The 25,341-nt window shown below is 38.5% G+C and overlaps 1 protein-coding gene across 1 annotated transcript in view; it reads left to right on the forward strand.

Annotated features, from left to right (window-relative positions):
* The window catches only part of RSBN1L (round spermatid basic protein 1 like), a 45,291-nt gene extending 24,979 nt beyond the window's left edge, over nt 1-20,312 (forward strand). Inside the window, exons 4-8 of the mRNA XM_053977384.1 lie at nt 8,946-9,083; nt 9,275-9,417; nt 9,807-9,974; nt 14,665-14,773; nt 14,855-20,312. Of these exons, the coding sequence (XP_053833359.1) occupies nt 8,946-9,083; nt 9,275-9,417; nt 9,807-9,974; nt 14,665-14,773; nt 14,855-15,508 (1,212 nt within the window). The 3' untranslated portion in view covers nt 15,509-20,312. The remainder of the gene's footprint in view (nt 1-8,945; nt 9,084-9,274; nt 9,418-9,806; nt 9,975-14,664; nt 14,774-14,854) is intronic.
* The last annotated feature ends 5,029 nt before the right edge of the window (nt 20,313-25,341 follow it).

Genomic DNA, 25,341 nt, shown 5'->3' on the forward strand with positions numbered 1-25,341 from the left:
CAATTCATCCTTTTCATTCAGCTTTCTCTATATTTGAAGATTGCTTAATAGCTTCTTTTTTTCCCATCTCCCTAGATCAAGTGATTTATTTCAGTATGTGATTGCATGTTATACCCTTATTAGTCTTAGTATTCTCCCCTTATGTTCAATTCAATGATCCATATTTTTTTCTTAGTATACAGTACTGAAAATCAGCAGTGTCTGCCTGGTGTATTGATGTCAAAGACCATGAGAAGATTGCTGCAAGTGTCTTGCAAATTATTGCTCTTATATCTATTTCTTCCTTTTTCAGAGCTGTCTGTGATCTGCTGTAGCAGCAGCTCCTCTTAATTCAGTTGCTCTCCTTTTCAGGTTCACGCAGTTCATTAAATATATATGTGAGTGTAGTTCTTGCTTTTGTTTAAACTGAATTATATCCTTTGCATTCAGACCCCCTCTCCAGTTTCAAGCTTTGTTAATTTTGATCCTTTCCTGTAATGGACTTGCAGTGTTGTGATACCTGCAGGTTTTATGAGGATATACTGTCTTCAAAGGAAGAATCCGTGCTGCCTGCCCCAAAATTAAATAGTTATGTGAGCACAGACTAAACTACCCACAGTTTGCTCTTATTAGACCATGTTTCTGGAGCAGTTTTTAGAATATAGTGGAAATGTCAAATGTTAAGCTGTCTACTGGTCCTCTGAACAAGCCTATCCAGTCATGGCAATAAAGGTTAGTTTGACTTGATTGTTTTCAATTTTTTTTACATGACCGTGTTTATTAGTTCTTACTGTCTTATTTTCTAGGTAGTTGATAGTTGTATCCAGCTAAGTGGTTTTTTTCTGTAAATTGGAATTAGGCTAAATAGTCTCTAGTTCCTCTGCCTTCTGTTGACGCCTGCTTCTTTAAGATGGTGTGTTACTGTCTTCCAGATTTGAAGAACATGTTTTGTGGTTTTGAGTTAGAATCATGGGGTGGTTTGTTTTGGTGGCTAGTTCCAGCCACCTGCCATGAGCAGACACCCGACACCTTCCACTAGACGAGGTTGCTCAGCGCTCCATCCAGCCTGGCCTTGAACGCTTCCAGGCATGGGCCATCCATAGCTTTGCTGGGCAACCTGTTCCAGTGCCTCACCACCCTCACAGCAAAGAAATTCTTTGTAATAGCTAAACTTGCCCTCTTCCAATTTGAAGCCATTCCACCTTATTCTGTCACTACATGCCCTTGTACACTGTCCCTCTCCAGTTCTCTTGTAGTCTCCTTTAGGTACTTGAAGTTTTCTCTAAGGTCTCCCTGGAGCCTCTTCCCCATGCTGAACAATTCCAACCTGTCTGTGAAGAGCCTGTCTTCATAGGAGAGGTGTTCAGCCCTCTCATCATCTCCATGGCCTTCCTCTGGACTTGCTCCAACAGGTTGATGCTCTTCCTGTGCTGGAAACCCAGAGCTGGCTGCAGCACTGCAGGTGGGGTCTCAGCAGAGCAGAGGGGCAGAATGCCCTCCCTTGCCCTCCTGCCCACACTGCTGGGGTGGCAGCCCAGGATATGTTTGGCTTTCTGGGCTGCAAGTGCACATTGCTGGGTCATGTTCAGCCTCTCATCCAGCAGCGCCTCCCAGTCTTTCAGCCCAGGGCTGCTCTGAGTTGATTTTCCATGCTGTATTTGTGCTTGGGATTGTCCCAACCTACATGCAGGGCCTGGCGCTTGGCCTTGTTGAACTCCATGAGGTTCACAAGGCCCATCTTTCCAGCCTCTGGATGGCATCCCTTCCTTCCCTTGTGTCAACTGCACCACACAGCTTGGAGTTCTCATTGATTTATTAAAGCTTGGTCTTGTTTTACCTTACTGCCTTTGTGCTGTAGGTATGAGAGGATGCACATCATTCAGCCTGTTCACTTTAGGAAAGGTCACTCTAACTGTACAGTGTGCAATTAGACAAATTGCCAGAGCCAATCTAAAGAAGATTTTCTGCTGAAAGAAAATGTCCTCATTCCTTCTTTCCTCCCAGTTGTGTGTTCTGGTGCCAAGATGTGGTGCTTCTTGAACTGGTGAGTTCAGTTTGGTCCATTAATCCAGAAGAATTACTTAACTACTCTTGAGGATTGGTTTTATTACTGAGTTGGCAAATTACATTGTTTAAATGTGTCAGAGGTAGCTCAAGGATGACTATGGGTCTACACAATCAGCCCCATTTCATAACAACACAATTGTTGTTATGGCAATTGCATCTTCAGAGAAACAATTTTTGTTGATTTGGCTTCCAGTTTGGAATAAATTCATGTTGCCATGTTAGCTGTGATGGACACTAAGTAGTCAAATATTAATGAATAAGTATTTTAGAGGAAGACCTCTGAGAGTAATGATAGTTCATGTTTGTGGTGTGACTTTGTGTGAGAGGTTGTCCTCACCTTTTCAGGTTCTGCACACAGAGCTTGTCATTCCCCTTCTCTTTTCTCCTCTTTTGATATTATCTTCTCCTTGCTGTTCTCCTTGTTTAGCTTTTTAACATTTGTTTTGCAGAGAGGTTTTTGCTGTTTAGTTCTTTTCTAATTTATGAAATCCTGCTTGAAGTCATTAGTTCCTTTAGTGTTTGAGGGGAATTGCTGAAAATATTTTTAAAAGAAAATCTCAAATTATTGGTTAGTGCTTCATTTCCTTATCATTAAAGATTTGTGCAGTACCTATTTTGATATATTGTGTTACTTTCCTGTGTTCTAGAAATAATTCTTTTATATTGGAGCTATGTCTTTTCAGCTGTGTTTCAGTAGTTTTCAGTAGAACTCTGTTTTCAATAGAATTTGCTTCTTGCTTTTAAGCTGACCAGATGTTTGGCTACTTATTAAAAAGGTATAAGATTTTTTTGGCAACTTCTTGCTATTACAAGTCCTCCAAAATAAAGCCTAATCTTTTTTTTTTTTCCTTCTGGATGATGAAAAATTAAATTTTGTCTCTTTTTAAAAAAATGTATTGCCCCATTCTCTCCTGTTTTTTAAACCTAAAGAAGATTGATTCTTTAAAAATTCTTCTTAAAAAATCTTTTAAAATATTCCTTATCTAAAAAAATAAAATTGATTTTTTAAAAAAACCTGATCTGTAGGACTGTATGTAAGAGACTTTTTGATTGATGATGTCAACATATTATCTTGAAGCACAGGAAGTTTTCATTTATTGAATACCATAGAAAAAAGAACGAGTTCACAGAGAATGACACTGGAAATCTGCAACATGTGCTCATTTGTTTTCCACTTAGAAAACCTTTCTAGATTTCTTCCAGATAGTTGCATCCAATAAATATTAGATGACGTTCTTGTGTTACTCTTTTTAGTCACACATGTTGTATTGACAAAACCCAAACCTAAGTAGAACCCCGGAGGTTTGTACTGGCAGTTTGGACAGACCTGAGACTGACCCTGTCATGGATGTGCCTGAGCTACAAGAGCAATAGTAGCGATGTTGCTTTTGCCACATCATTTTCTATGAAGGTATCCAATTGATTCTATCCTTAATTTTTTATTTTTAAAAAGTTTTTGTCACCTGCTTCAGTTTTTGTGAATTATTCTGAGTTTGCTGGAATTCAGAATAAAACAAAGTGATTTTGCTTTTAAAAACTTACCCATGTTATTATTTGAGGATTTCATATGCAAGATGCAACATGTCAGGTGATAAATTAACTACAGTGGTAAGAAGATGCTGGTGAAACTAATAATACAGTAAAAGTCTTGAGATTGCATTTCCAGAAACTTCCAAGTGGGAAAAACTGTTTGTTGAAATTAAGTTTTTAATCACAATTGAGTAATGCCAGAACTGTTAAGACATCCCAATTCTGATACCAAAGCCCTGACCTAAAAAAGGGAAAAAAGGTAGAGGAAGGAATATGAAGTACATGTGGTTTAATAGTAAAAAGCAGCCAAACAAACTAAGGAGTATTTGTAAAATCAGAGCAATTTTGATGAATATTTGTTTAGTGTTGGCTCCCATTTGAAACTGGAAGTATAAGGAAGCATTTACGGATTTGAATGAAGTTGGCAAGGAACAGAAAGCTGCTTGGGCACTTTATTGAAATGTGCCAAGTTAGCAGGAATGGTAATGGCCTCTTCATGGCTGCAGTGTTTGAGATTAACACTGACTCTGAAATTAGATGTTTTCTAAGAGATACTAGTGTGTAAGTGCATTGCTTGTGCAGTTGTGTAGCAAAACCCTCAATGTCCTTGCATATTCTTAGGTGGTATAAAGTTTTTGGGTTTTTTTGTTGGTCTTTGGTGGGACTGCGTGGGTTCTTGAAATTGAGTTTGGTTGGTGGATAATTTTGTTTGTTGTTGGTTATTTTTTTTCTGAGGACTTTTTTTTCAGAATTTCTTGGTTTTAAAGGTGAAACATTGAAATAAATGTAAACCTTAAAATTCTAGCAGGAAAATGATAAGGTTTCAAGTAAGAAAAAAAAACCTCCTCCACTTAAACCCCACAACAACATACACCCTACTATATTAAAAATAGGAATTCAGTTGTTACGTTCCCCAGTTTACATTTCCTCTCTTGAAATGCATGGTTTCTCTGGATTGTTCCCTCCACTTTGTGACTTATTCTAATACAAAATCATGTGGTGTCTAAAATGTTTCCACTTGTAGGATGATAATGCTCAAATATATTTTTGGTATTTATGTGTATATATATGTATGTATTTTTGCATTTAGTCTTCAGATTCCTGTCAGATACCAAGACATTTCTGTCAAAACGTTTGCTATTGCATTAAAAAATCAGTTGAGGCCGTGCGAGTCAAAGAAGCAGATAATTCTCAAGTTTTACTATTTGTGGATTCAGTGGTGGTTTTACTGTCACAATTTTCCATTACTGTGATGCAAGAGAACACAGTCTCCTTTTGTGTGTTTTTGGGGGGCATACTTCAAATGTAAGCTGCACGAGAAAAAAGAAGTTAGGATGTCATATTTATTACTTTATTTCTATCACTTTTACCTGTCCATGGTATTACACTGCATGTACTTGGTGATTTATGTGTGTTCATTCCTGACCACATACTAGAAGAGCATCATGTCCTTGATTTCTCCTTTTATTACAGATTTAATTGTTCCACTTTTGAACAAGTCTGTAAAATTCTAAAAACCTAGTCACACTGTAAGCTGTGAAATTGCATCTGGGAACATTTTTATAGAATATGTATATATATCTATATATGGTGTGTGTGTATATATATATATATATAAATTACTTCATATATGTAGTACTGTATTAGCAGTCAGTTCATAATTTAATATAGATCTTAATAAGTACTGGTTTTAGTACATCAATATTATTTTTGTGAGTTTAGAAATACGTAGAGCAATCTATTTCTCTCCCTGTGAACAAACCAGACAATGGATACTGACAGTGAAAGGAAGGGAAAATGTTGCTGTTATGTAATATGCCACAGGCTGTATTTATTTGGTTCTTGTCTTTATTAGGGTTAATTTTGTTTGTCATCGGTTAAACGTCAGTGGGAGGATTTGGTGTTTTCACACTTTTACTTAGTAGCAGTCTAAATTGGGAGTGAGTGAAAATTAGCTCCTCACTAAGAATGACCTCACCTTTTTATACATGCTTGTCTAAGTCTTTAGCCTAATCTAAGGTAATGTAGTTCAAGCATTAACCTCTTCTCTAAGACTAGAGTTTAGGATGCTACAACCCAGTTCATGGAAGAGATGAGACAGGAGTTTTTCACTTGCTCACAGCTGCTTCATCTTTCAAACTCTCTCTTGTTCTTTCTGGCCAGGCATTAATATTTATGGCCTATGTCTTTATTTAATTTTTGTTTTTTATTATTTTCTAAAATAGAGAAATTTTTAGGTAATTCCTGCACTAAATTCAGATCAGTTCGCTAGGCTTGCTCCCTCTCCATCTTCAGAGGACCTAATGCTATCGGGAAAGAAGGGAAAAGAGAGAGCAAATCTTCCCCTTTGATCACCAACATGGATTTATTTCTGCTTATACTGGGTCCGGATGGGTTTATTTTCTTTGTGGACAGTGCTTTGGGTTTGTGACTAAAACTGTTCGTAACACACTGGTGTTTTGGCTATTGCTGAGCATCACTGGTAGAGTGACAAGGCTTCCAGGACCCTCCTGGTGAGTAGGCTGGGGTGGGCAAGAAGCTGGGAGGGGACATGGCTGGGACAGCTGGTCCCAATTGACTGTGAGGATATTCTGTGCTGTAAAACATCAGGCTCAGCAAAATAACCTGAGGGAACTGATGGGCTGGCTGTAGGGTGCCTATTGCTGGGCACTGCTGGACAACAGTCTGGGCATTAGTCTGCTTGTGGGAGCTGGTGAGTGGTGGAAATCACTACTTGGTGGTTTTTCTTCTTCAGTTTTGTCTTTGCTGAATAAACTGTGTTTATCTGGACCCATACATTTCCTTGCTGTTCCTGTTTTCTCCTGTGTCTCACAACTGTGGGAGGTGAGTGAGCAGGGGGTATAAGATCAGTATCTGCTGCCTGGGGTTAAGCCACTACAGAATTCATAATCACTCAAACATTTCATTCTGTATTTGCAATTATGTGATTCTGAATATGGTGCCAGAATAAACCACTCATCGTTTGTAGCTTTGACATTATTTAAGCATTCATGTTGGTATTTCTTCACCTAAGCTGGATCTTGAGAAGCAATTGTACTGCCTTGTGATCAAGGGGAGGGTGGTTGATCAGGAGAGCTGGGGGTGAAAGGGGTTGGACAAACAATGCCTGAAAAAATTGTGTTCTTTTTTCAGTTTTAACTTTCAGTGACATGTTCTTTTTTTTGGGAACAAATGAAAAATTTCTTAATTGATCCTTCTTAATGTAAGCATTATGCTGCAGCTAAATACTTTGCTGACTTTAGGTTTCATTGCCAACACCTAGTGGTATATAAGCCAAATGGGTGGGTTGATCCAGCTGGAAGCTTCACAGCTTTTCCAAGCTTTAACTTAGTATTTTTAGGAGACTTTTTAGAGTTTTCACTTGGAGTAGTTTCACAACCAGTTTATCATCTTCTATATGAATCATAAAATGATTTAGGCTGAAAAAGACCTTTAAGACCTTTTTAAGAGTCCAACTGTTAAGCCAATCTTGCCAAATCCGTCACTAAACCATGTCCTTAAATTCCACATCTATGCATCTTTCAAATGCCTCCAGGGATGGTGACTAAACATTTCCTTGGGGAGCTTATTCCAGTGCTTGAGAACTTTTTTGGTGAAGAAATGTTTTTAATATCTAATCTAAACCTCCCTTGACACAACTTCAGGCTATTTTCTCTTATGACTTGTTACTTGGGAGAGTGGTAGTAGGTAGCATAAAGAAGCATGGAAAAAGGCAGAAAAATGGTTCTCCTTAATCAGGGATGTAGATGGAAATGGCATCCCAATATCTTGGACTGGAGAGGTAGAATATGAAGCTACTTATGTCAGTTGAAGAACCATCCTTTTGCATATTAGGCTTTTTAATAAAGTGTCACAGATTTGTGGGTGTCTGTGGCTTCAGAAAGTGGTTTTAGGGTTCTTCCTTGCTCATTACTGTAGTTGTACAAGATCCTGATGCTTTGTGCCAGTGCAGGTGTAGCTGAGGACTGAGCTGATGCAAATTCAGCAGAAATGAATGTTTTATGATATTTTATCACAAAATCACCAGCTGCCTCTGGAAAAAAAAAAAAAGCCCTGCAGGAATGTATGACTAAGGATTTGAGGACTGGGGGAATATAACTGGACTGTTCTTTTCAATGTGTCTGTGATGGCTTGCTGTAGCATTAGCTAAGACATTTTGTAAAATCCTGCTTTTAGCCATAAATCTGTTTGCTGGGAGGAATGAGAGATGACTGGGATGATCAGAACAGTGTTTGGTTCTGCATTTCTGGAAAGATCTGGTTACATTAGTTGAGTTTCTCAGAAGGGCACAGTTTTGTTCCATGTTTTATTTTCAGGAACTGCTGTTAACTCTCTTCTGTGCTGTCATAACTGCTAGGAATGTTGATGGTCTGTTTGGTGAGGACCATAACTAAGCAGTATTTCATTAACTGTTTTCCTTGCACTTTTTTTACTTTTCTTGCTTTGGATGCAGAATGTCTAGAGGTGCCATACAGGAGCCTTACTTGGTGTATGCAGTAATCCATCTGCTCTTTCCTCTGTTCTGATCTCTTTGTATTTAATCTCATAATGCCAGTGTCTTTTAGCCTGTTAAACAGGAAATCAGAAGCTTAAAGTGGACATGATCCTCATCAATCTCATGCCTGAGTATTTTGGTGATCTAACACAACAGATCAGATTGTTGAAAAAAACTTAAAACAATGTGTTTCTGTTAAAATTTCACAGTAGAAGATTTCTCATGAGAGGTAAATGTTACAGCTGTTAAAGTTTGAAGGGAGCACAAGATGTGCTAGCACAGCACAGCAAAAATGAAGGAGTGATGATTATTGTCTTGCTTTCTGTACCAACTCTTTGAGCCTTGTGTTCATTGTTGTAATTTGCTCCAGTTAATGTGCTTGCAAAGAGGCGGTACTGGAGAGGATGAGTAGCAGAGGAAATGTTTAGAGTCAAATTACTTGTAACTCAAGAGTTCTGCCTGTTGCAAGAAAAAAGGTAGAAATTCAGCTAGACTTGAGTAATCCAGGTAAGAATCCTTACGGACTAGTTACTGAGCGTAACATGCGTTGATATCTTTTTAGAGTTACTGGTTTGGAATGTTATCTTCTTCAAAGGCAATAAATAGTTACTCCAGTTTATCTTCAGGTATTAAAATAAAATACAAATTGTTGTGGATGTTTAATAAGATCTTCTGTCTTTGAGTTTGTAGTAATTGACTTCATAATAATCTTAAATACACTGAAGACTGAAGGACTAAAAAAAGTCTTTTTATCTCAGAAAGCATAAGCATAGACATTACAGGTGCTCATTGAATATAGATTTTGCACAGTAGAGGACTCGGTATAACTTCTGTTGTCATATTCTACTTGTAGGTAAAAAGAACATACTCTCATGGTACGTATAGAGCTGGCCCAATGAGACAGATCAGCCTGGTTGGAGCAGTTGATGAGGAAGTGGGGGATTACTTCCCTGAATTCCTTGATATGTTGGAAGAATCACCCTTCTTAAAAGTAAGAACAGAAGGGAATGGGCTGGGAGAAGGGGGACAACATGCTCTGTAGTGCTGTTATAATAATAAAGTTGAGAGTATGTGATACTTGTTTAGATAATTGAGTGTTCTAATAAATGAGAGATAAAGGCTGCTTTTAACAGGTTTTTTAAAGTAACTCACTTGAAAACTGTGGCTTGTATTTCCCATTAGTGTACACTGCCATGGGGAACACTTTCTAGTTTAAAATTAGAGAGTCGTAAAGACAGTGATGATGGTCCCATTATGTGGGTACGTCCAGGAGAACAGATGATCCCTGTGGCTGATATGCCAAAGTCACCTTTCAAAAGGAAGAGGTAAGTTTAATTATTTTACTTGGTAAATGTCTGGTTAGTAGTTTTTTTCTTTACAAATTCATTTTATCCCAAACCTTTTACTGTTTGATATTATATCTTAATATAAATTGCTGGGAGAACTGGGATTTACTCTTGAGAAAAGAATGCTCGGAGGGATCATATCAATGTGTTTAAGCACTTCACAGAAAGTTGTAAAAAGGACTTATTTCAATAGTGCCTGGTGACATGAACAGAGAAAATGGACACAAACTGAATTACAAGAAAATCCATTTAAAATAGAGGGGAAAAAAGAGGGTTTTCTTTTGTGTAGATGAGCAGTACTATTGGTTATGATGGAAATTAGGTAATTCAGAGAAATTTCTATATCACTGTTACTTTTTCTTATGCAGAACTACCAATGAAATAAAAAACTTGCAGTACCTACCTCGAACCAGTGAACCCCGTGAAATGCTATTTGAAGACCGGACCCGAGCCCATGCAGATCACATAGGACAAGGTTTTGAACGACAGACCACAGCTGCTGTGGGAGTGTTGAAGGCTGTGCACTGTGGGGAGTGGTAGGTGTTGATTGGCTTAACCTAGGTGTCTGAAAAACGTTTGCCTGAATTGCCATTTATAATTGGAAGGGAGTGCAGAATAGGTTAATCTAGGATTAAAGATTCAATGAAGACTTCGTAGATGCTGGCTGAGCATTAGATGTTTGTCTGCCCTGTTTAGATTGCACGTGGCTTTGCTGTGTGGTTGAAACCAGAAAGGTACCTTGCAGTGACAGTTCAATTGCTATAATCGAGTTGCTGTTACTGAGGTCATGTTAGATGTAAAAACACCTCACACTTCATTTTGCTTCAAGTGGTGCATAGAGACTAAACTGTTACTGTGGCAGAGGTACACATGGAGAGACCTTCTGGCAGTTCTTTGTGGTGTCTGGAGATGAGCAGAATTCTTATGCTTCTGCTTCCCAAGTCATGGCTGTTATAATAACCTTGATTTATTTATGGAAGCTCAGCTAGGAAGAATCCTGTTGGAAGTTGGGTGATATTTTTGATGTCTGTCTTTAGAATTCCTGTGTGAGATTCAGGAAATGAAATGTGCCTCATTTGAAGCTTGTTTACGTGTTAACTAAATAAAAAGCCCATAACCATGTGGGCTTCCTGGTCCAGATCGAAGAGGCATTTTTCAACATCTTTAGACTGTGAAGAATGACCTTAGTTTTGGAGGTTACCTTTGCATATGTAAACACTATAAATACCTCTTCTCTTTGTCTGTCTAGAAATTAGAAGAGTGAATTCCCTTTGGATAAAATGATGTGAATTTGTGTTACAGTGTATGAGTTCATTGACATAGAAAGTAGAATAATTGTCATTTGGGAAGAACTGGATTGTTCAGATGTGTTTGTCTCTTGGGCTCTGAGGTTTTCAGTTTGCTTCCTCTTTAGGTTGATGACAGTGGGAGCCTTCAACTTCCTGCTTGCTCTGACTGTGCTGTGGTGAATTAATATTGAGCGGTGGCAGGGCAAGAGCTGAGATAACTGTGTAGATCTGAGTATTTTAAATTACACTTTGCACATTTGAGAGACGGACTTGCAAAGGAGGTAAAGAAACCAAACAAAACCCCACTCCCCAAACTGGGATGTTTGTGAAGATCAAGAAGTTGAATTGATAGTAGTTTAAGTGTCTGGGAACTTCCCATTCTTATCCTGTAGCTTTATAGCATACTTGAAAGTCCTTCAGTTTGGGGAATAAAAAAGAAGTATCAGCATTTCATTTCAGTGTAAAGACTGAATGTATCTCTTAATTCAGAATAAAAAAATTGTAACTGATACATAGAGAGGAATAAAATATACAACACAGGCAACACAGTAAAAGTGAGGTATTTCAGGCTTGATTTGGCCTAAATTATAATTCCTGCTTTCCCTTTCCACTTTTGTGTAATTTTGAAAAGCCACTTGTATTTACATGACGAGAACTAATGGGGCTTATGATAATGAAGCATCATGGATTAATATAGCACATTAAAATTATTTCAGGTATTAGTTTTGCTGTAATTTGCAATCTGTGGGTGGATTTATTTTAAAGGAAACAACATGAATGAAAGTTTCAAAAAATTTAGTTTTTATTTTTCCTCAGTTTTGTTTCTTTTTTTGATCTGTTTGAGTAGTTGAACAAATCTGAAAAGCTGGAGACATTCTGGGGTGATTAAGGCACTATGGCACTAAAAATACACATGTTCTAGTGATGAGATAATGTATGTAAAAATGCTTTCTGTGAGGGGAAAATAAAACAATTCCTGGGCTGCCTGAACTAAATCCGTAAAAATGGATTGAGTGTGCAAAAAAAAAAGCTTTATAAGTTGCTGTAGATTTAAATAAAGTAGGATTTATTTCCTAGTTGATAGGAATGAATGTAAATGCTAGGTGGGATAAATGTTGTCTTTCAGAACAGAGGAATAGAACTGTTGAAAAGCAAAAAGCAGGTTGTGGTGCTAGAGGACAGCCATGGAAACTAAACATGGTATTTTGAAGAAAAAAAAAATATTTGTCCTTTCCTAAGTGTGACAGGATCATGATTGGAGGTATTTTATAAAATTACTGTACTATGATCTTCTTTTCATTGCTTTGAGTATTTACAATTTACAGAAGAACTCTGACGATTGCTAGCAAACATTTTAAGGATTGAACTAAAATCTGATAAATGCAGGTGTGATCATGCTGATTACTTAATGCCATTTTCATAGGTGATACCAAGTAAGCTTTAGAGCTTATGAAGTGCCAGTGAAATTTTAAATTATGGAAATTTATAAGATTTTTATGTGGGAAATTTGGGTGGGTTTTTACAGGGACAGCAAAAGGCACTTTGTAGCATGGTTGTTGGCAAAATGAAACCTGTGCTTCAGCAAGCAACGTTCAAGTTTGTGTTCTAGAGACCGAAATTGTGTTTCTCTTTATAATCATAGGAATTTTATATATTGCCAGTCTTTAAGCATTAGGCCAGAAATATTAATGGTGAAACCTCTAGTTTTGAATCTGTTTTGAAAAGTCACAGCAAAAGGAATCAAATCCTTTTGAAGAATGAGGTTAAGGGGAAAAAATACTACCAAAGCCAGTTCTAGCAATTCTCTAGTAGAGGCTTAAAAGGGTTTTACTGAAGTTATCTTATGTTTTGTTTTCATTTAATGTCTTTTTGGACATTAACTGAACTTGTGTGCTATAGTTTTGCTTGGGGGTAGATATCTGATACCTAAACTAAAGGTTTTGCAAAATATTATCTCAGAGTTGTGTGGAAGATAAAATCTGCAAATGAAGAATTTAAAATTATCTGATGGTATTTTTTTTCAGTTGTTTGCAAAAGGAATGTTGTGTTCTGTGACAGAATTGCAGCACAGAGCTGGTGATCCATCATCCTCTTGGACAGATATATAGGGACTGAGACTAGGAATGACAATGCATAAACCAGAATAGACACTGCTGGGAGAACATATTGATTTGGACGGAAGTTCCCTAAGTGTGCAAAATAGTCTTTCAATTGATTTTAAGTTTTAACTTCATTTACAAATACTGGGGACTCCAAAGGCAAATTCATATTTTAAAAATAAATACCTGCATTATGAAAGGTAAATTAATGTAGTTAATGTTTTTAACACCACTGGTTAGAAGTGTTTCTGAAGCTTTTTGCTTTCAGTGTTTAACTCGGGAGTATATAGATCAAAATACAGAGACACATTTTAACCTTTAATAAGTAAAATATGTGGTCTTCAAATTCTCCCTAGCATACTTTCAGTAGTTGATCTGGGGTTTTTTTTTTCCTGAAAATAGCCTCAGACGGGTTATTTTTTGCTTTATTGAGGCCATGACCTAAATAAAATAAACATGTCTCCTATGTATAAAAAGCCTGAATGAACAGGCTTGTGCATCATTGCCTGCTTCCTAGAACAGTAATAACAGGACATATATATCTTTATATAAAAATAGGTGCTCATCTTGCTTTTAAAAAAGGGCTCTTGAACATCTGTTAGATTCTGAAATGTTTCAGCTCTGCTGCATCAGCTGCTCCCCAGGCCCTCTACATCTACTTGTACGCTGTTTTGGAGGGGTGGAAGTGGGGTGAGGGGTGTACTGGAGGGGTGGCAGGCACCAGCCTGGCCCTGCAGGTGGGACAGGCAGGAGGGCAGCAGGAGATTCTGGTCCCTGGTTCCACTGCCTGGTCCCCGTGGGCAGCGCCTGGACGCGCAGCCTGTGCCCACTGCAGGCAGAGGTGCTGCATTCCTGTCAGCCAGGGGACTCCAGAGGGGGAAGGACAGAAATCTCTAACCTGATTCTTTCTGGCTGAGAAACTGTCCTTGCAAAACTACTCCAAGATGAGCTTTATCCTTTATAAATGAAATCTTTGTATAATCATATTTAAATTTTTAAAATCCTTCTAAAATGCAAACATCCCTCAAAAGCAAGTTTGTGGAGCTTTTTTTTTACATGTTTTCAGTGAGGAACAGAGTTTGGCCTTTAGATCAGGAAGTTATAAGGATTGTAGATGATTTTGCCTTTTGTGAACTGATTCTAGATTATATCTCCAGAGGACCTGTATTAATGGTATGCATTTCTTTGGGAGAGATGCTTTGGAGAGATGTTTCTCCTAACAATTTGAATATGGAGACAAAGCCGAATTCAGACTTTGTTCCTGTGTAGCTCTCTCTAGTGAGCATAAATAGGGATGTATTTTTAAAGGGATGTTCTGTGAAGGATGCCAGTATTGGCTGATTACTGGCATTGTGGCAGCTTAATGTAGGTTCAGCTTTTACTCCTAACTCTGAGCAAGGAGTTTGAGGCTGAGGTGCTGAGCAGTGATTGCCATAGTGCTCCCAGTCAGACTGCTACGTGCTCAGGTTACCTGATGGGTGCACAGTGTTGGAGTGCTGACAGAGTAAGCCAAGTGTATCTGAGACAGCTACAGCATCTAGGCAGCCAAGAGACCAGTTAAAAATAGAAATGAAAAATAGTGTGTTTTGTTGGCCTTTTATTGCTTCCTTTACTTCCACTTATAAAGAAATTGTAGTTAATTTGTTTAACCAGTTTAATGAGGTTGTGTTTTAGAGTTAACTGTTCTGATCAATTTATTTTCTTATTGTTGGTTATGGTAGAGTTGTTGTGATTTTTAAGTTAAAAAATTTGCTATATCCTTGCTTGCAGACTTTTTGTTATTTTTCTGCAGCATGGTAGTTTCATCCTCTGACTGTGCACTTCTTACTCTTCTGTAGGTCTGAGCAGCCTCGTATAACCAAAGATGTAATTTGTTTTCATGCTGAGGACTTCTTGGAGGTAGTTCAGCGAATGCAGCTAGATTTGCATGAACCTCCACTCTCACAGGTAAGCACACTAAGAACTGATGGTCAGTGTCCTCTGAGTACTAAGTCAGAGTTTTCACCTTTCCCCACCTTTTCCCTACAGTGTGTCCAGTGGGTTGATGATGCAAAACTTAATCAGCTGCGAAGGGAAGGCATTCGATATGCCAGAATCCAGTTATTCGATAATGACATTTATTTCATCCCAAGGAATGTTGTGCACCAGTTCAAAACAGTTTCAGCTGTGTGTAGCTTGGCTTGGCACATCCGGCTCAAGCTCTATCATTCAGAGGAAGAACTCTCTCAAAACACAAATACTGTTGAAGCAGGGACCTCTGCAGACCCCAAGTCTTCGGTTGTTGGACTTCAGACTGACAGACTTTGTACTGTGAGCAAAGATACCTCCGAAGACACCAAATTTCCAGATGCTTTGCAGACCAAGTACCTGCAGCAGGAATTTTTGCCGATAAAACATGAACCTCTTGCATCTCTCAGAGTAAAAGAAGAACCCATGAATGTTGATGTTGCGGAAAAGACAGTGACACCTAATGACGTCGGGGGACAGAATGTTCAGGCTAGGCTGGGTCACGCTGAGTTGACATCACTAAAGTTGGAAATGGATTCTAAATTTGAAACCGGCAACAAGGACTTACAAGGCAAGTTGTGCTCTGGAGGTCACGTACGTCCAGATGATACAAGACAACCTAGCTCATCATATCCAAAATTGCATGGACAAAGAGAGGATGATTTTTTGTGCTAAATTTGTATATATGGTTTTAAATTCCTTTTTAAAGTTAATGATGTAATAATGTAAAGATCATAAATTGTGAGGCAAGTTTGTGACTTGTCTTCGCATCTGTTACAGAAAATAGTTATGTAGCTTTGTAACATTCCTCAGTGCCTGTCCATAACTGTGAAGTATCAAAGCACTTAGGGCCAGATGCACTGTAAACACTGCAGGTTTAACATAAAGAAGTCTTTAAATAATTTTGAGTTGTAGGTTTTAGAGTAGAGCTGACATTTAACATATATATTTTTTGTAAGATGAGCCAGAATTCTTTTTGACAATTCCAGGCTTTTCCATAGAGCTTATTTATACCAATTTTTTCATTTTAAATGTGTCAGCACTGTAGTGTAAATATCTTTTTTAAGAATCTTTTTAGTGTGATTTATACTGAAATGTGAGCCGCTTAATAAAGGTTCATAATAACAGATTGGTTTTATTTTTGGGTCTGCAAAAAATAATTCAGTTCAGCTGCCTCTCTTAGTGGTTATGTTTCTACCTGCCACTAATGCGTAGGATGCCCTTCCACCTTGAGGGTCAGGAGCTGTAGCAAACTGAGGTGGAGCTGAGGCATCTTTGTAAATGCAGATTAGTCAGAAGGCAGAATCAGTCCTCCCTTCACACGATTCCTTACGGGTGCTTGTTCCAGGCACTCCCCAAACTCCTGCTGTCAGATACTCATGTGGAACAGGGAGACAAACTGTCTGTTTGGAGACCTGTTGGATGCGCAGTGGGCTCCAGGAGCGCTACCAGTACCTGCTTGCATCTCTCCTGACAATCAGGTGCAAGGGAGCAAACTCTCTGCTGGGCTTTGCCTCTTGGCCCAGCTCAGGGCACAGTTCAGAGAGTTCCACTTCACATTAAAAAAAAAAAAACTCAACCAAAAAACCAACAAACCCACAAAACAAGCCAAAAAAGCAACCACTCCCTCAAATCTGTTGTCTGACTGCAATTAAAAGAATATTCAAGTTGTTACTTACCAAGCTAAAAAGTCCTCAACTTTGGCAGTGGTCTCTAATTCACAGACATACCTGGATTTGAATTGCTCCCTGTGCTGATAGTGCCAGGCAATAGAGAGGCTATGTTGCCAGTATGTGTAGTGGGAAGATTCTTCATGAGTCACAGTTTGGAAGCAAGAGGTGTTTCATTGACAAAATAATAGCAGTGCCCAAGTTAACTCTTCTCTTTCCCCATCTGTGGAACACTTGGATTCTTTTAGGTTGTGTTCTGAGGGAAGAGAGTTTCAAGGCTAGCCAGCATCTGATCTGGTGACTCTGCTGTTTAGCCTATTTATTCTCTGTGTATTGTACTCCTGTGTAGTTCAAACACAGCTGAATGATACGTCTCTCTTGGATAGCTGCACACAGCAGTGAACTGCCCTACAGACTGTCCTTCAGCTAAATATGTAAAACTTCAGATCCAAGGCCTATTATTTCCAAAGCCCTCTGTATCTCTGATTTTTGTTAGGAGTTTTCTGTATTACATTTTTGAAAGTTGTACATCCTTAAGTACCCAGTTTATAAACTTTGATGCAATTAGTGGTCACTTCAGCTTCATTTGTAGCAATAGAAAAATGTGATTTTCAGGCGATGTCCAGTTCAACTACCTGAGGTCCTTCTGTTGTAAATGCTTTTTTCCTTATAGGTTGTTAAAATTTAGAATTTTACTGCATACTCACAGGTGGTACTAAAATCAGATATTTATTAGATAAGTGCCCTGATTGGTTTAATCCAAAATAGGTCTGTCAAATTATTAATTAAATCAATATTTGAATTGCTAAACATTGCTCCTACATAGCCATAAATATGTATTAGAGAAGCAATAGAAATGTGAGTCTCTTGGATGTGGCCAATATGTCCTTAAGTCTTACTACTGTTTTTTTTAATGCTGGCTAAGAGATTACTACCAGTTTTCCAGCCTCAGGGATCTTTCTTTCCCCTTTGCTGTGAGCAAATTATTCATGTGTGATGTGGTAAGATATTGCTCTAGCAGATTCTGATCTGAAAAAATTAATTTGTTCATGTAAGAATTTGAGCCTTCCTTATAGCAGGGATGTGGTCTCAGCTCCCTTTATTGTTTTCTGGATTTTCTGGAAATAATGCTTCCACCTGTAATCTCTGGCTTTATGAACATCCATATACAGTTACTTGGCCATTCCTGTTCTCTGTGCTGCCAATGGTAGAACAGCAACAGAGCAGAGCTGCAGGTTGTAGCTTGCACCAAGCACGCAGCTCTGCAGGTGGGATAGATGAGTGCTCCAGCTTTAGCCAGACCAGCTTTGCCAGATACTGCTTTTTAAAACAAAAACCACATAAAACAAACTCCCAAAACTATTTAGTTGACTCAGAATAACAATCTTACCAGTGTGCTGGTCGTGCATATGCCGACCATTTGTTCAGGTTCAAGTAATTTTTGGTAACCTGTCAGATTTTAGTGAGGTGTGGACATACATCCCCCAGGACAGCTGCCAACTTTCTGCAGCATAGGCCCTGTCCAGGCAGAAATAATAAATCTTTGAAAATGATGAGCAAATACAACTTTACACTTATGAGTAGAACTTTGTTTCCTTTTGGAGACCTGCTCAGTGCTCTTGGCTGATGTGGTCTTGAACTTTTGCTCAGGTATCTTAGTCCTGAGATTTTGCTTCTGAAGTGCCCACATATTCAACCCATTTGTTCCTTACCACTTTCAGAATTTTAAGAGATTTTTTAAAGTGGCAGCTTTTTTTTGCAGTTTTTATGTATTCTTTTGGTTTTTAGAGACAGACTAGGTTCTCACTTTAGGCAGAATTCCTTGCAGACAGAATTTGAACCATATTGGGATTTTCAATGGCTACCAGACCTCCCTTTGCATTTACGGATGTCTGCAGTCTGGGCTGACTGGCTGCGTTACTGTTTACTTTTTCCTTGCTTTTTAAAGAAAAGATTTAAAAGAAGTGTCCTCTCCCTATGGTATGTTCATTTTAATGAGGTTGTCCTTTGAGAGGGGAGTACTTTTTCTGAGAATTTCACCTCCCAAACTGGTCATTAATCTGACAAAGGCCTTGCTTCAGTCCTATGCTATAGCCTTTATTCCTGCTGCATACAACTTCATTTTCAGACTTTTGCTTCAGCAATAAATCTTTCATGTGTTCTGCTGTACTGAAATTAATCCTTGCTTATTGCTTTTCCCCCTTCTCTGGATTTTGGTGATATTTAAATCTTTGTTATTTTGGCTAAAATCTCCAGTGTTTTAGTTGTCTCTCTTGGCCCTTGTTCTTGTGCAGACTGGGGAGAGCTGCCCGACGCCATTGGTGCTGTTCCTATCTCCCTGCACGTGCCGTGGTGTTCCAGTTAATAACATAATGTGCAGAAAATTAGATGTTTTCTTAGATCCTGGTACATATTTTTGGCTAGCAAAGAATTGCATTGTTATAGTTGCTAAAAAAAGCTTTCAAGGGGGTAGCTATTTTTTTTTTTTAATGTTACTGGATCTTTTGCATTTCACTAGCAACTGACTTCATGTGTTACATACAAGTGTTACTCAGTGTTGTGTCACCCCCAGACCTCCAAATGCCTGAAAATTGACTCTGAAAGAACATTTTCGTTACAGGTACTGCTGGCATGCAGATTTTCCCTTCCTTGTTACTATAGTGAATATTTCAATACTACTTTAACTGAAATATTAACTCTATCTAGTATTAGAAATAAAGTATTATTTTAGAGGGTGATGATTTAATTCTTCATCTGTGAAAGAATTCCTTGGTGATAAATAAAGTTGATTTTTAAGTGGATATACATGTGCACAGTAAATAAGTTGGAATTGCAAAAGATGTAGGAAATGGAAATCTGAAATAGTAGAATGCTGTGAAGACGATCCGAACATTACAGATTTGGAAAATTGAGTAAGTCTTCCAAGAAATACAAGACTGGTATTCATTTATCAAAATGACTGTTTTTTTAATGTCTGCATGTGAATAAGATGCTGAATTGACCAAAATAAATCCATGATTTTTCCTTGTTCATTGGCAGAATGAACTGTTGTGAGATAGTACACTGCCACGTGACCCTGCTAGGCTGAAAGCTGTACTGATTCTGATCAAGAGATCAAAGAACTCCTGAAGCTTCTCAAGTGTCATTTTATTTATTTTCTTGTAGTGGTCAGGTATGTAGAGAGCCTTGTGTTTAGGCAGTGCAGTGCCTGTACCTTACCAGGATGTATCCAAGTTGGAAATGGAAAGGACAAGTTTTCACTGCTTTGTGCTTTGCTGTGAATGACTGTCAAGAATGTTTGATTTGATTATGAGTCACTGTGTTCAGCTGATATTTTATTACTTTCTTAAACAGATGAAATGCACTTTAAAATTGTATAGAAGTTATTGGTATTTTGTGCAGATCCCACTGAATTTGCAGCATATGTGGGAATATTTTGGGAACTGATTCTCATCAGTCACTCATTTCATTTTTCTTAAAAATGCAAGTTATTTTGTGTTCTGTTCAGAATCAGTGATTGACTTCACAATATTTAGGTTACTGTTTCTGTTAGAATCATCAGGGATACTAACGTTAGAAATTTAGTGTATTATATTCTAACCACTGTTTTTCTCTGTGCTTTGATGCTGATATGATCTCTGCTTTGAAGCCGTGCTGTACTTGAGTGCCAGCTAAACATTGATCTTCTCTTGTTCTGGTCATGCTGATAGATGAGCCTACTGATGAGGCCGTTAGTCCTAAATAGTCCTTTAATATTTGGTGTACAGTTACCTGATACAAACATTGATTAAAACAGCAGTTTAAACTTCTATTTTTATCAAGTTTGATTTTTCAATAGCTATTTTGATACTATGTTTTATCATTTAATTTGCCATCCACTGGAATGATGGTGCCATGTCGGGTGCAGCTCAGGCCTGTGTTCTAAGGACTGCGCTTTTTATGGGAGCTTTTTCATCTGGTTGTGTTGAGACAAAGTGGGGCAGTTAGAAGAGAAAGCTGTTTCTGGTGTCTGGAGATGAAAATTTTGAAAATTAGACCTGTGTGTGGGAGACTATGTAACAAGGCTGCTAAATCTTTGCTCTTAGCATGCAAGAGTAACACTCAGGTACTTGCCAATGTGAACTCAAGCAACTGAGAGTTTTAGTTAATCACAGAAATGGAATTTTTAGATTAAAAAACATCTTTAAGAGGTGATTTTTTTCATGAACTTCAGAAGGAACACTGAGATAAAAATTAAGGCAGATGAACTAAGCTCACATTCTCATTGCTTTCCTGTTTCTTGCTCTTAGGCTGTTGTTCTGCACTGTAGGGAGACTTGTCTTATATTTGTCTGCTTGGGATGTTGGTTTTGTTAGGAAAGGCAGATCAGAAGGAATGGTGTCATTGAGTTGCAGGTTTTCCTATTCTTTATCCCACTTCAGTACAAGTCCGAGGAGAAAATGCAGACTTTATATGGAACAGTACCCTAGTGGTCCAACTGCAGAGATTCCTTAAGTTGTCTTAGTTCTCAAAGCCTGATGCTTTTCGGCAGCAAGTTGATACCCAGGCCCATTCAGGTCTACAAGGCTCATATGGGAGATGAATTCCATCAAAACCTTAAAAACCAGTAAAGTTACAGTGAAAAGGTGCAAATGTTCTTTTCACAACTCAGCATAGTTCTTTTTACTGCAATCCTAATTAAAAAGTATAATGTGTTACATGATAGCACTATGTTTTCCATGCTAGTAAATTCAAACAACTTATTTCTGAGGATGCAATTATCCAGGAGCTTTATTACTGAAAAGCCATGTTATTTTTTCCCAAAATCATATGGATGTTAAAATAGGGAACACCTGATGTTAAAATTCCGAGTTTCTGGGACTCTCATAATTTTCACCTTCAATTCCACTTTGTGTCACCCAACATTTTACAGTGTGGAAATATGAATATTTTCATGAGGTTAGGCAAACATTTTGCTTCTGTACTATGATGCAGATGTGTCAGAAAATAATACTGATAATATATCTCTCACATGGTTGTGTACACCTGTCCTGTGTTAGTCCAGACTTTGATATTGCCCTCTGTGCCTGGCAGTGCATTTTGTGTGTGTCTGCACATGTTCTCAGAGCATTCAGGTTAAACTTTGTTATAGGTGGGGATGCACATGGTCACATAACTGCATTTTTCAAGTATAAAAAGAACACAAAACTGGATACTGTTCTAAAATGGTGACAAATCAAGAAAATCAGTATGAATTGGCAATTGAAAATTTCAGTTTCATGACCTTTCACATGTGTGTTAATGATTTTCTGTAATCAGACAAAAGCAGATACTTGCCTGCAGTGCATGCTGAAGTGTTCAAACTTGTATAAAAGATGGAAAGAGAGAAATTATGTGGAATGTATCTCTCCATGTCCAATATATATCATCAGTACAGAGAAATACTTCCATTTGGTTCAACAAGCTTTTGAATTGCAGTTTAAAACAAAGCTGCCGAAGTCCAGGTTCTCTCCTTTGCCCCCCATCAGCTGCTGCAGGGAGCTGAGACAACATCCTTGTGCCTTTTTTATCACAAATCAGTGTGAGCCATCTCAGCATGGAGCTCTCCTTTTCCCTGCCACCTTCAGCAAATTCGCTTTTCACTTGTTTTATCAGTTGGTAAATTTAGGAAAATGTGTGAGGAGCATTGGTTCCACTTCCAAGCTGTGATCAGCACCATTGAGAACAGCGGAATTATGAACAGATGTAATTAATTCCTGCAACAGGAATTAATTAGGTCACAGTGGGCTACAGTGTACTTTGTATCACAGATCCTTCTGAGTGAAGTTTGATAAGGCAGAGATGTGTGCACAAAGATCTCAGCACTGTTCAGGTCAGTTAAATATGATACAAAATTCTCAAAAGGGATATGCTTTTGTCCAAGTTTCCCTGTAAGGACAAGGAAATTGGAACTTGGTATGACACCAGCAAGAAGCATCTGCTTCAGCTTTCCGAATAATTTATTTCAAAGTTTGTAAACCTTTTTTTTTTTAAAAAAAAAAAAAAAAGAAAGCCAAACACACAACCAAAACTGAAATTGCTATCTTTTACTATTGAATTAGAGGCAACAATTAAAAGGAGATTTGTAAGGACTGTGTGTGATTCTAGTTAATTAGAGATGCCAAACTTTCAGATAATTGTTACATCTGTGGAAGAGAAGGGGTTTATTAAGAGGGCAGAGTCACCATTCACGGCCTATATTGCTAATAATATACCAAGTTCAATGAAGCCAGTTCTTATTCTTCCATCTTTTGTTTTATGTCATAACAATCAATTACCATCGTCAGCTCGGCTGAGAAAAGCTGCTCTGCTCTCCTGAGCATCATGGGGCTGTTCTGGCATCCTCTGAACAAGGGGGTTTGGAATTTTATTCTTCCAGAATCATCACATGGGAAAGGACTATGGGTGTTATTTTATGCTTGGTCCCATACCTGCCACAGGTAAGTGTGTGTGTGTGTGTGTGTGGAGATGAAATCATCTTGTCTGAGGTGCTTGAATGCTTGTTACACATTTGTATCACTGCTTGTTAAGTGTGTCATCAAAGTTTACCTGAATTGGAGGATAGGGCTTTAGATACTCTTCATAAATTTTGAAAGTAGCCATAACAAATGCACAAGGTCTAGATTGCCTGCCATGGAGTGGCATTCCATTCCAGGCAGGGGCTCCATGGCCCAGGTTCCCATTTGCAGAACAGAACCAAGTGGGATGTGCAGATGAAGCCTGTTTTCTCCACCCCACACATAGTAGTACCCTGTTTTCTCCACCCCACACACAGTCCCCTGTTCTCTCCACCCCACACACAGGTACGCTGTTCTCTCCACCCCACACATGGGTACCCTGTTTTCTCCACCCCACACACAGTCCCCTGTTCTCTCCACCCCAACACAGGTACCCTGTTCTCTCCACCCCACACATGGGTACCTGTGGCACCTGTGTGTGCTCACTCTTGCAGCTCCTGTAGCCAGCAGGTCTAAGAGCGTGTTCTGAGATTAATGTACCCCTTCCCACAGCTCATCCTAATCACAAGTGCCAATTTTACTGGAAAAATCATTCAAGACTGAAGGAAGTCAGCTCTCCACAGGAACCTCACATGAATGGGCAAAAGTCTCAAACATAGAGCAAGGTCCTTCCATTAAATATTTTTCAGTAGTACACAATACATAGATACACCTCCTACAAACAACTGTTCCTGCTAGGCACCCCCATGACCTGATGTGCATATCCTGGGGCTGGGTACATAGGTTTGCTTAGTAAAAGTCAATGAGTTATAATAAAACTAAAGGATTTATAAATATTTTACTTTTTTTTTAACAACAATAATGATTTAGAATTCATCTCTGTCTTTTCCTGGTTTATCCTTTAGCAAGGTAGGACAGTCAACCACTCTGAAATAAATATGACTTAAATTCATTTTATAAATCATTTGTTACCTGATATTCTGAATTGTGATTCATTGCCTTAGAATGGAACATGTTGTTTTCTTAGCTAAAGCTCTTTCAGCAGTCTCCCACAATATAGTTCCTCTGTATTTTTACCCACGTCCGTGTGATGAAACAGCAAGAGTAAATCCAAACACTTCAGGAAGACTTTTTTCCCACAGACAGGTACAGTTGAATGTACATACTTAAAATTTTATTAGTGAGACACTTGTCTAGGTATGTCCTGTTACCCTAGACTGTTTGTCATTCACTTAACATTCTTTTGTCTCTAGGAAGTGTAAATGGATCAGTACTTTCAGTATGCATTCAGTATAATGTCCCAGATAACTGCTACATTTGAATTTGGTGTTACTGTATGTCCTGAAAGAGCACTTCAGTCCACAAAATACACTTGTAGTTCCAGTTCTTCCCCGAAGTCCTATTCACTTGTTATCTAAAAAAGGTCATTTCCTCACATTTGAGTTTGCCAGTGCTCCATGGAGCCAAGGCTTCACCCCAAAAAATTTAATATCCTCGGGTATTAAAAACTGTCTTGTTCAAGTACCACTTTGGGCAGGTACAACTGCAGTACTTGTGAACAGGCTTAGAAAGAAACTTTAAAGTAACAAAAAGGAGGCAGTTGATTAAAACAAGAGTAAGCCTGTTTATTACAAAAGGAACAACTGGAAGCAAAAGCCTCCGGCTAGTCCGGAGACTGTTTCAACAACTTAGTAATTGTAACCTAGGGGTGTTTCCAGGGAAACCGGCTCCGAGGAAAGACGCGGGAGTTAAGACACCTAAGGCCTTTTAAAGTCTCTCTCTTGTCTCCTGATTGGGGCGCTCAGGATCGGTGCTGTGACAGGTCTATTTCTCTGTTGCTGATTCCCTTATAAGTTGGTGCAGTCTTGGCCAATCATTTTGGAATTCTCATCTCCCATTGGTTGGTCTCTCTTCCAATCTTGATTTAAGTTGTGGTTGTGTTCTATGATGTAATACTTCTGAAAGTTTCTCTCCCCCTCCACAAAGACTGGCACCCCATCTCCTCCCCGGTTCCACTCCCCCTTTATACATGAACAAGAGTACTGGGTTTTAATATTACTAATCACAATTTGTTACTTCTATTAACAACATTTAACCATTGTTAACTACATTCCCCAAAGGTTTTTTATTTTTGTTCATAACAGTACTGAACTCACCCTGTATTCTCAGTCTCTTGCAACACTGGTGATTTCTCACTTGGAAAAGAATCACCATTGTCTCCCTTTTCTCTGGATCTCAGGACTGCTGGCACAGCTCAGCTACCAACTGTATTCCCTAAGGCTAACATATTGGTTATGGGCTGTTTCAGCAGCTCAGAAAACTGCTTATTTTTACAGTGGTAAAGGAATCTCACTGTCCAAAA

Source organism: Vidua macroura, chromosome 5 (assembly GCF_024509145.1).
Source record: "Vidua macroura isolate BioBank_ID:100142 chromosome 5, ASM2450914v1, whole genome shotgun sequence".
In the NCBI taxonomy this organism is placed as follows: domain Eukaryota; kingdom Metazoa; phylum Chordata; class Aves; order Passeriformes; family Viduidae; genus Vidua; species Vidua macroura.